Raw genomic sequence first — 9,612 nt, 5'->3', positions numbered from 1 at the left:
CCATCCGATGGCATTAAACAAGAGCATGACGTATAAGCCAGGGCCCAACATAAACATTTGCCAGCTATGTCTCATCTGTCCACTGTGAAGGAATTAGCCAATTAAGCATCCTTATCAATTAGCTTCATCTCATTCAAGAAAGGCCAACTTGATATTTAAATAGGAGTACGCATGCGGCTAATTAGCCCGATTCCCTCACTACTCGCCATCGTGGCATGTGTTAATAAGCCATTGGTCCGCCACCACAAAGAAATACTTGCGCCGGATCCAAGAGTCCTGGAGATGATCTGGTCAAGGAGATTTAATTAATGGCAGGGAGATGAACAAAACTGAGGGCTCTTTTGTCACGTTGGGCGCAAAGCCGTATAAAAGCAAGAGGCTTGGGCTCCTCCGAAGCGCAGCCAGAAGATGACGTGGTTCAACTTCAAACTGAAAATGCTACCTGGGTCAAACGCAGCCAACAAGGTAAAATACGGAAGCAGTTGTTATTTTTCTAGATACATTTGGTATCATTTAAATACTTAATAATGTTTTATACAATTTTTTTTATTGTAGATTTTTTTTTAATATTTTTAATTTTTTTATTTTAATGTAATGATTACTTGTTTACGTTTTCATACATCTTAAAATTAAATGCATAAATGTACTTACATTTTTTTAATTAATTTTAAATTAATCCGCTAATTGATTTCACCATCCCCACGTTTGGAATTCAGTATTTAATTTCTGTTTAATGTGTTGTATAATTGTATTTTTCTAGTAGTTTAATGTGTGTACCTCGGCAGAAGGTGACGGTTGTGGTCCTGGCGCTGGTGCTGCTGCCCCACTTGGCTCGCTGCGACCCTGACAGCGTGTCCGACGAATGCTGCAGGCAGCCGTCGCGGGTGTGTCGCCTGCCCCTGCTGCTTTGTCGCTCGGGCTGGGTCAGCAACAGGCCAGCCGACGCCTCCGCCGGCATCCTGACATTGGGCAAGCGCATGGAAGATGAGGGTGCCTTGGATAGCCGCCTGCAGCATCTCTTGCACGGGCCACGGAACCAAGCCGCCGGGATCCTCACCATGGGCAGGAGGGCCCAGAGACTGTGGACCCCCCCTCTGACGGCACGCACTCACCTTTTGATGGGCCACATGCAGGGGCGGACGTAACATTTGGAAAACGCAAGGCAGGAGATTACCTAAACGTCTCATAAAAACGGATGATTAAAGTTTTACTTCCATTTAAAGCAATTATTGTTGTTGTGTCTTAATTTGTAATTTGTTTTGTCAAACTTAAAAAGTTAACATTTATTGTAAGCTCTATTTGTGCAGTTGCAGCACCCTCTGGTGGCTAGTTTACTAATGCAATGTCGGTTTTGGCCAGAGTTTTATAGTACACTTTTTTTTTAGTGACTGTCTCCTGCTTTATTTTTTTTTTAAATATTTTAACTTACAATAATATACACAACGATTGCTTTGTTATTTAAAATAAACGGAAACGTTTTCCGTGAGTAAATATGTCTCGGAACAGATTTTGTGCGGAACCTTACTAACGAACAACTGTTTTTAGCCGGCGTTTAATTTACAACGTACACATTTTGTATATAAATCAATTTTGCGTAATAATGGAGGAGCCGAGCGATGTTCCCGCTGTAGAACAAAAAGTAAAGGATGAAGAAGAATTGCAAAAGGTATCAGACATGTCTGCTGCTGCTAATGAGGATGAAGAAGAGGATGAGGAGTCTTTAACTCACGCTGACGTTTTGGATATTTTTGAGGAGGGACTCGCTCACCTGGTACAAGATCCATTACTCTGCGATCTTCCCATTCAGGTACGTTTGTTTCAAACAAACACCTTGATAAATAGTATAAATTGTTGTTAGTCTCTTTGAGAAACAATTTGTCATACCCATGCATCTTGTTGTTACTGTTGTTGATATTGTGAATGTATTATTTCTCTTTTAAATACAACTCACCAGTGATTTTATCTTGATTTAAATAATCCTAATTTAACAGACCTGGAGGTGGTTATAAAAGGAAAGTATTTGAGATTAAAGGAGATCATGACTACGATGTCAAATGGAAATTAACGGTGGATTTGCCTACATCGGGCATGGGCAGGTCTCCAGGCACCAGGAAAAATACCATGCAAACCAAATGAGGTATCCATCCCCAATTTTTTAGGTGACGTTGGAGGAAATCAATTCTCAGATTGCATTGGAGTACGGCCAGGCCATGACTGTCAAGGTTTTAAAGGCTGATGGAGAAATAATGCGTAAGTATTTTTTAATTATGGTTTTGAAGATGGATAGAATTTGGAATCTTCTCTTCCAATTTTTTTTAATTATCATTTTTTTAAATAAGTAATTTTTTAAAAGTTTTAATTTTTCCTATATAGCCCTTTATTATTTCAATAAAAAAATACAATACACTATGTTACCATAAGAATTATTTACAATACAATACAACTCTATATAGTTATAGTTTCATTTATCTATTTTATTTAAATGCAATATAGTATTTGGTGGTGATTGTTTAGATGTTTTTATTTTAGCCATCGTGGTGGTACAAGACGCCAGTGTGCTGGACCTGAAGAAAGCCATTCGCAGGTTCGTTCAGCTGAAGCAGCAGCGTGAAGGTGGTGTGATCCACATCAGCTGGTATGAAATAAAATGACTATTTTGGCATGTTACATAAATACATGATACAGTAGATATAAACTAATAATAAAATGCCTTTTCAGGAAGTACATTTGGAGGAGTTATAATTTGGTGTTTCAGGGGGAAAAATTGGAAGATGACAGCATGAGACTGAAAGAGTAAGTGAATTAAAACTTGGTTTGTGTCTTATTCATTTTAATCTTAATATTTGACATTTATTCATTTTTTTATATGTTTATTTATTTGCAGCTATGGGATTAGGAACAGAGATGAGGTGACGTTCATGAAGCGGCTCAGGAAGAAATGAATGCTTTTCTGCCCCTCAGATTTCTGACATTATTTGTACATATGTAGCTTGTTCTTTTTATTATAGTTATACTTTGTTGTTATTTAATAAAGTTTTAAACTTATTTCTGCCCCCTTTGAATTTTTTATATTTTTGTTATATAGTATTATCTACCCCGCCACACCTTTTAGTTGCACCAGCCTTCTCAAGAATTAGCTCGACTTTGGGAGGAGTCATTGAGATAACACTCATGTTTACTAAGTTACATTAAATGTCAAAAAAATTGCTCCAATGCACAGTTGGCCGGCATTTTTTTGTAACAATGCACCCGTTGCATCTAAAAAAAACTCCAAAAGTATGAATAATGAAATAATGAACACATGATCTGCAGCATCTATTTTCAAAATTAAATGCGACCCTTGAGCTAAAAAAGTTTGAACCGCCTTGCTAGTGCATTAATTACTAGGTATGTTGCCAACAGTAAATAAATGTCAAGCAGAAAAGCATCAATTTCATATGCCAATTAGTTTTTAAAGCACACTGCAAAGAGAGTGGAATTATCTGCAGTGTCACTTGGGTGGCTCCTCCCCTGGCAGCTGCAGCACAGATAAGAAACCTTCCAAGTAGATGCAAGTCTTAATCTGGAAATAAAGTAAATGCAGCGTTAAGTGCCAAGATTGGAAATCTGGCCTAATCGAATTACCCTTGTCTTTTGAAATACACAACAAAGTTAGCAAAGAATGTTTATGTTTATGCAATATTTGAATATTACTGTATTTAACATGTACAAACTATTTGTATGTGTTTATGGATGTATATATGTGTAGCTAACCCCCCTGCTAGTAGATTAATTACTAGGTATGTTGCCAACAGTAAATAAATGTGACTACATTATTGTTGTGTATTTCAAAGACAGGCAGTCCGATTAGGCCACATTTCAAATTTTGCATATTTAGGTTTTCTATATGGTTCATGTGGTATCGAACTATACAATGAGCAGCGAATAGGCGAGTTTCAGCTCATTTAAATTTGCTCATAATAACTTTCCTTTCTGCAAAATGTTGCTGTGAAACATGAGAAGTGTCACTGTGAGGCTCAACGAGTAGATATTGCGTTATCTCTCGGGTCGTCGCACGGCAGCCTATCTCATCAGAGGCGTTTCTGGGTGCGGCCGGGTTTTTCGCCTATAAAAAGCCCTTTGTCAAACTTCAGTAGCATCAGAGCTCTCATAGCAACTGCAAAGATGACCAGTCTCAGCAAGAAAGACAAGGCAACCGTCCGGGCCTTCTGGGAGAAAATCGCCCCAAAGACCGAGGAAATCGGCACGCAGGCTCTGTCCAGGTAGTTATTGTTTCAACTCTCATATTTTTGCCTTATTCCATCTGCGTCTGTATTCACTGGTGTCTTCTTCTCACGCAGGCTGCTCGTTGTGTACCCCCAGACCAAGACCTACTTTGCCCACTGGAAGGATTTGAGCCCCGGCTCCGAGCCCGTCAGGACTCATGGCAAGGCCATCATGACCGGTGTTGGCAGCGCCGTGGGCATGCTCGATGACCTGAAGGGAGGTCTCCTCTCCCTCAGTGAGCTGCACGCCTTTACCCTGAGAGTGGACCCCGCCAACTTCAAGGTGCGTATTTCAAACAGGACACACAACTTCTCTTAGCTTCATGCAAAAAAAAAAAAGGAAACACAGCAAATATCAGTAATCACAATAGTACACATACAGCCCTCAGGCTCTGTGGTAAACAACAAACATGACATGTCACAATAGCGATTAACTTTTTTGTCTTCTCGACTTTACTATACTGCCCTCTGGTGGTCAGGTCGTGCACACCAAAGGTCGTCTTAAGTAATCATAAAATGATATTTTAAAATGATAAATATTATATAATATTAAATATCGTAGTGATAGTTTCCCTCTTAAAAACATTACGAAAATTTGTTGGAAGAGCATTTATTGGTATAACCAGAGAATAATATTTGTTGTAGTGAATAATAACAAAATGCAAGAACCACAAAAATCCACTTTGAAGAATTTGTATCTGTAAATTCGTTTTGTAAAATGAAGCATTATGCACTCAAATAATGAAATGAGGTTGGCGACGTAATTTATGGTGCGATGCTCTTCTTCACAGATTTTCACCCACTGCATTCTCGTGGTTTTGGCCAACATGTTCCCTGGTGACTTCACCCCCGAGGTGCATGTGTCCATTGACAAGTTCCTGGCCGCCGTGTCTCTGTCCCTGGCCGAGAAATACAGATAAATGGGCGGAAAACAGTCCCCAAGAAAACAGACAGCAGCAGCAGCATGTCCTTACTGTGTGCTTGTCATCAATAAAAGCAAAATTTAAAAAAAAATCCTAAAATTGTTGGACTGTTTTTTAATACAATGCTTCTGAATTTCAAAGTGGCAAAAAACATTTGTACATATCGCCTCGTCATGTCTATAATATGTTAAAACAGAGAAATCAAACAGAACACACAAAAAAAATATTATACTGAAATAACAATAAGCTCATCTCAAATTAATTGTTACTTAATTTTACTGGAATTAATAAAACCTAGTTTCAAAACCTAATAATATACCTCTTGGTTCACTTTATGTCCTCTCAAAGGAATCAAAAACAACAAACCGGAAAAGTAAATTACGTCTCACACACTTTTGGTGCAAGCCGCAAATAGCCGTGACGCTCGCTTCTTGTAACGTTAGCATGGCGGACGCCAATGTACTGAGCTCATGCCTCAAGATGGCGGCGATGAGACCTTGTAACCTAAATGTGTTTGTCTAAATTTGTGCTTAGCTGCCACCAGCTGTTAGTCATTTGACAGCTGCTCGCTCCGCATGTGTTGAAAATGACTCGTAAGACTTCGAGGGGGAAGCTTTTTGGTTTTTTAAATGTCGCTTTTTAATTTTTCTGTTTCAAAAACAACTTTGAAAAATGGATGCTACTTTGTCTCGCATTTTTCTTATGCCGTCTAACGGGGGAGTTTTTCTGTCTTGACGCCACCTGTTGTGACTCAGTCGAAACACAAACAAGATGTCGCCATGAGCCTTGCTGAGCCATCTGACGGCTCACAGGGTATCCCTTCCTTGGGTGACACATGGGAGCAGCCCTGAGCTCATCTTCTGGAAATAGCACCAAGAAGGGGGGGCGGGTGCTCATAGTGGAGGTATATCAAGGCGAGAAGTGACCACACCAGCCAGACAAAGAAGCTCAAGAAGAGAAGGAACAAGACGTCCACCCGAGCTCCAGAACGGCAACCTCATGTCCCGACACGCAGCTCTAAGTAGCCTCTTTGGCGATGACCCTTTCTTCAACCAGGGAGGGCTCCTGTGGCCCCTTTCCTCGCTACGACAGGACCTCCTCACCCGCAAAGTTGGGCTGGCCGACAGTTTCTTCAAGGATGGATCTGGATTCTTTAATTCACCCCGCTTGGCCTCCACTTTCCTCAGGTACGTGATTGAGGAGATATGCGAGATGGTTGGATGAATGTTAGCTGTTGTTATAAAGTTGGATGTCTTTTCTATGCACTCAGAATGGGCGACCAAGACGAAGCCGAAGAAGAGGAGACGCGGGCTCAGGTCCGGCAGGATCAGGTCCAGCGGGCTTCGCCGCATGATGACCTCCTGGTGACCCTGGACGCCCGCGGCTACGCCCCCGGCGACATCAGCGTCAAACTGGAGGGACGCAGCCTGCTGGTGATGGCCACCAAGCAGGCGGGTGCTCAGGAAAGCCACTCCTGCTCATCTCCGTCCTCCAAAGCCTCCTTCGCCTCCTCAGCGGCCTCGCAGGTGGGCTTCAAGCAGAGGATCCACCTCTCGCCTCATCTGGACCTCTCCGGACTGTCCTGCTCTCTAATGGAGGACGGACAGCTGCGGATCCACGCCCCGGTGGCTAAGCAGGCCATCACAGAAGGGCCCAAAGAGCCGGTGGCGGAGGAGCACAAAGAGCCGATGGCGGAGGAACCCAAAGAGCCGATGCCGGAGGAGCCCAAAGAGCCGATGGCGGAAGAGAAAGAGGGGGCGCCCCCTGTCTTCAGGGCTTCCCTGGAATTCCCCATCACTCAGGAGCAAACTGAGGCCCAACAAACACACTAGCCTCGTTTGGAGACCTCCAACTACTTTCAAAAAAAATATTTGAGTTGCACTACAATTTTTTTTTGCATGTGTTGTATGACTTTATAGCATCCAAGTCCCGAATGGACTTAATTCAAGACTTAATTTCGAGACATTCTGTCATTGACTAAATACTTTTTTCTAATGTCTGCTATGTTTTGATGTATAGTCCAGTGATGTCCAGTAGAGGGTAGCAGAGCGTAAACATCCTTAATTTTTAAACTTTTTTTTTTCTTTTAATTGGCTGGCGACTAGTAGAGGGTGGATGGGGCCTCGCCCAAAGTCAGATAAGAGAACATCAGAATATGGATGACAGAAGTTTTTATTTGCCATCCAATCGAAGTGTTTTTGAGCCAAAGATGACATTTGTTTTCTATGTTCAGCTATTACATTGAAATAAATCTTTTGACTTGACATAATGTCGTATTGATGTTGGAAAAAAAATATTCTCACAAGACTACAAAAGCTTTTTTCCTCCAAAATGTTTTAGTAATATTACAACTTCATGACTCAAAAGATATTGCTTTCCTTTTAAAGATAAATAACAGCTCAGTTTGCGCTAATGTTAAATTGGCGTTAACATTTTAAGGCGGTCTTTGAATAAGGTCTCTTGTAGAGGGCATATGAAAACAAAAAGTTAAGTTACCTAAAGTTATGGTGGATAAAATAAGTTGCCAAGGACAAGCTAAATACCCCCCCCTCCATTCCATGAATTTATGTGAATTTATTTACTTTGATTTTTTTAATCAATTATTGTTGGCTTTGATAGCGCTTGAACAACTCAAAAGTGTGTTTGCATCCCCACAGGGAAAAAAAAAAAAGATACTTATCTGATTTTTTTTTTTTTATGTGCAGTGCATGTGAGCTGACCTAAAGTTATGATGGATAAAATAAGTTGCTAAGTAGAAGCTAAATACCACCCCTCCTCTACTCGATGAATTTATATGCATTTATATACTTTATTCACTTATTTAATTTATTTTCAATCAATTATTGTTGACTTTGTTAGCGCTTGAACAACTCAAAAGTGTGTTTGCATCCCTACAGAGAAAAAAGAAGACTCTTATCTAATTTTTTTTTTTTTTTAATGTGCAGTGCATGTGAGCTGATAAGAGTATTACGTACATCTGCCAAGTGTTTGCCAACAAAACCCGCGACAGTAGCGCCAAAGTTTTGCACAAAGTTTTCCACAAAGTTTTCCAGTTGCTAATCACCAGCACACTCCAACTCAGTAAATTTATATGTTCAAAATGAATGATTCTTTGGGTTGATGTTTTTGCTACATGTTTCATCCGCTGTAACCTTTTTAAACTTCAATTTTTGTTGTTACGATGGGTGCATCCTGCATCGCCCGCAGCATTTGGGCGCCATCCAGCATACACACGTCATATCAAGGGTGGGTCTGTTGTCTCCACTCTATATAAAGGCTCCAATTTGCCCTCATTTGGGTATACAGCTTTTATCCAAAGCACCAAGATGAGTCTCACCGCCAAGGACAAAGAAACGGTCAAGGCCTTCTGGGCCAAGGCCGCCGGAAATGCCGACGTGATCGGAGCCGAAGCCCTGGGCAGGTAAATGACACCGGCGAGCATGAGACACTGCATCACGTGACGTTTCGTTAACTTTGTTTGCCTTTGCAGGATGCTCTATGTGTTCCCCCAGACTAAGACCTACTTTGACCACTGGAAGGAGTTGGGTTTAAACTCCGCTCAGGTCAAGAAGCACGGCAAGGTGATCATGGCAAGTGTCAACGATGCCGTGGGCATAATCGATAACCTGACACCTGGCCTGCTGAATCTCAGCGCGCTGCACGCCTTTACCTTGAGAGTGGACCCAGCCAATTTCAAGGTGGGCACACTTGTCCCACTCAGTTTTTGTCCTTTGCCACATTCTGGCTGTCAAATTGACATCTTGTATCATTCAATTTGATTTTAATTGATGGCCATATAAAGTTCCCATCCATTTTCTCTACTCTTCATCCTCAGATTCTGACCCAATGCATTCTTGTGGTGATGGCCATGTTGTTCCCGACCGATTTCACCCCGGAGGTCCACGTGTGCATGGACAAGTTCTTGGCAGCCCTGACTCTCGCCATCGCTGAGAAGTACAGATAAACAACCTCAAGCACGCCCAGCGGATTCAAGGCATTTCTCCTGCTCTCTGTTGGGCTCAACTGCAATAAACTATCAAAAGTAACAATGAACCTGTTGTGTCTTTTTTTTGGCTTGGAAACATTCACAGATTCCACATTGGGATTTTTACACAGTAGGTTCTAAAATATGAGACAAACGTTCATGCAGTTGCTCCTGTAGACACGTGTGTGCGTGCATGTGTCTGTGTCTGATCTGCAAGATCTCAATTCGAATAAGCAAATCAAATTCTACATGCTTTTTGCATCGATACTTGCTAATTTATGTTCTGATAAATACTAGATTTCATCATTTAGCTGTCCCTTAGATCAACAGTTGAAATGAGGTCACATGGGTACAACAGTTTAGTGTCATGATAAATTGACCCGTTTTTTTTAAGCTTGTGGTGGTGGGTGTGCGCTGTATCTTCTGCAGTCTGCACCAC

The 9,612-nt window shown here is 41.3% G+C and overlaps 5 protein-coding genes across 5 annotated transcripts; all 5 read left to right on the top strand.

The window, feature by feature from the left end:
* The first annotated feature begins 92 nt into the window (after window positions 1-92).
* hcrt (hypocretin (orexin) neuropeptide precursor) lies at window positions 93-1,495 on the top strand. The gene is made up of 2 exons (XM_088357792.1): window positions 93-465; window positions 786-1,495. The coding sequence occupies exons 1-2, from the start codon at window positions 409-411 to the stop codon at window positions 1,143-1,145; spliced, it is 417 nt and encodes a 138-aa protein (XP_088213918.1). The 5' UTR covers window positions 93-408; the 3' UTR covers window positions 1,146-1,495.
* A 67-nt stretch (window positions 1,496-1,562) lies between these two features.
* On the top strand, window positions 1,563-3,045 carry snrnp25 (small nuclear ribonucleoprotein 25). Its single transcript, XM_088357788.1, has 5 exons — window positions 1,563-1,807; window positions 2,160-2,250; window positions 2,530-2,635; window positions 2,719-2,793; window positions 2,885-3,045. The coding sequence occupies exons 1-5, from the start codon at window positions 1,601-1,603 to the stop codon at window positions 2,940-2,942; spliced, it is 537 nt and encodes a 178-aa protein (XP_088213914.1). The 5' UTR covers window positions 1,563-1,600; the 3' UTR covers window positions 2,943-3,045.
* A 1,057-nt stretch (window positions 3,046-4,102) lies between these two features.
* On the top strand, window positions 4,103-5,279 carry LOC148383964 (hemoglobin embryonic subunit alpha-like). The gene is made up of 3 exons (XM_088357789.1): window positions 4,103-4,262; window positions 4,341-4,548; window positions 5,057-5,279. The coding sequence occupies exons 1-3, from the start codon at window positions 4,165-4,167 to the stop codon at window positions 5,183-5,185; spliced, it is 435 nt and encodes a 144-aa protein (XP_088213915.1). The 5' UTR covers window positions 4,103-4,164; the 3' UTR covers window positions 5,186-5,279.
* Window positions 5,280-5,417: 138 nt separating this feature from the next.
* LOC148383963 (uncharacterized) lies at window positions 5,418-7,457 on the top strand. The gene is made up of 2 exons (XM_088357786.1): window positions 5,418-6,375; window positions 6,459-7,457. Exons 1-2 carry the CDS (start codon window positions 6,188-6,190, stop codon window positions 7,018-7,020), a joined length of 750 nt encoding a protein of 249 aa, XP_088213912.1. The 5' UTR covers window positions 5,418-6,187; the 3' UTR covers window positions 7,021-7,457.
* Window positions 7,458-8,450: 993 nt separating this feature from the next.
* Window positions 8,451-9,241, top strand: LOC148383962 (hemoglobin embryonic subunit alpha-like). The gene is made up of 3 exons (XM_088357787.1): window positions 8,451-8,609; window positions 8,679-8,886; window positions 9,024-9,241. The coding sequence occupies exons 1-3, from the start codon at window positions 8,515-8,517 to the stop codon at window positions 9,150-9,152; spliced, it is 432 nt and encodes a 143-aa protein (XP_088213913.1). The 5' UTR covers window positions 8,451-8,514; the 3' UTR covers window positions 9,153-9,241.
* Window positions 9,242-9,612: the final 371 nt, after the last annotated feature.

The sequence above is a fragment of the Syngnathus floridae genome, chromosome 17 (assembly GCF_059516105.1).
Source record: "Syngnathus floridae isolate MCC-2025c chromosome 17, RoL_Sflo_1.0, whole genome shotgun sequence".
NCBI classification, from domain to species: Eukaryota; Metazoa; Chordata; class Actinopteri; order Syngnathiformes; family Syngnathidae; genus Syngnathus; species Syngnathus floridae.
This window is presented reverse-complemented; position numbering and strand designations above follow the sequence as displayed.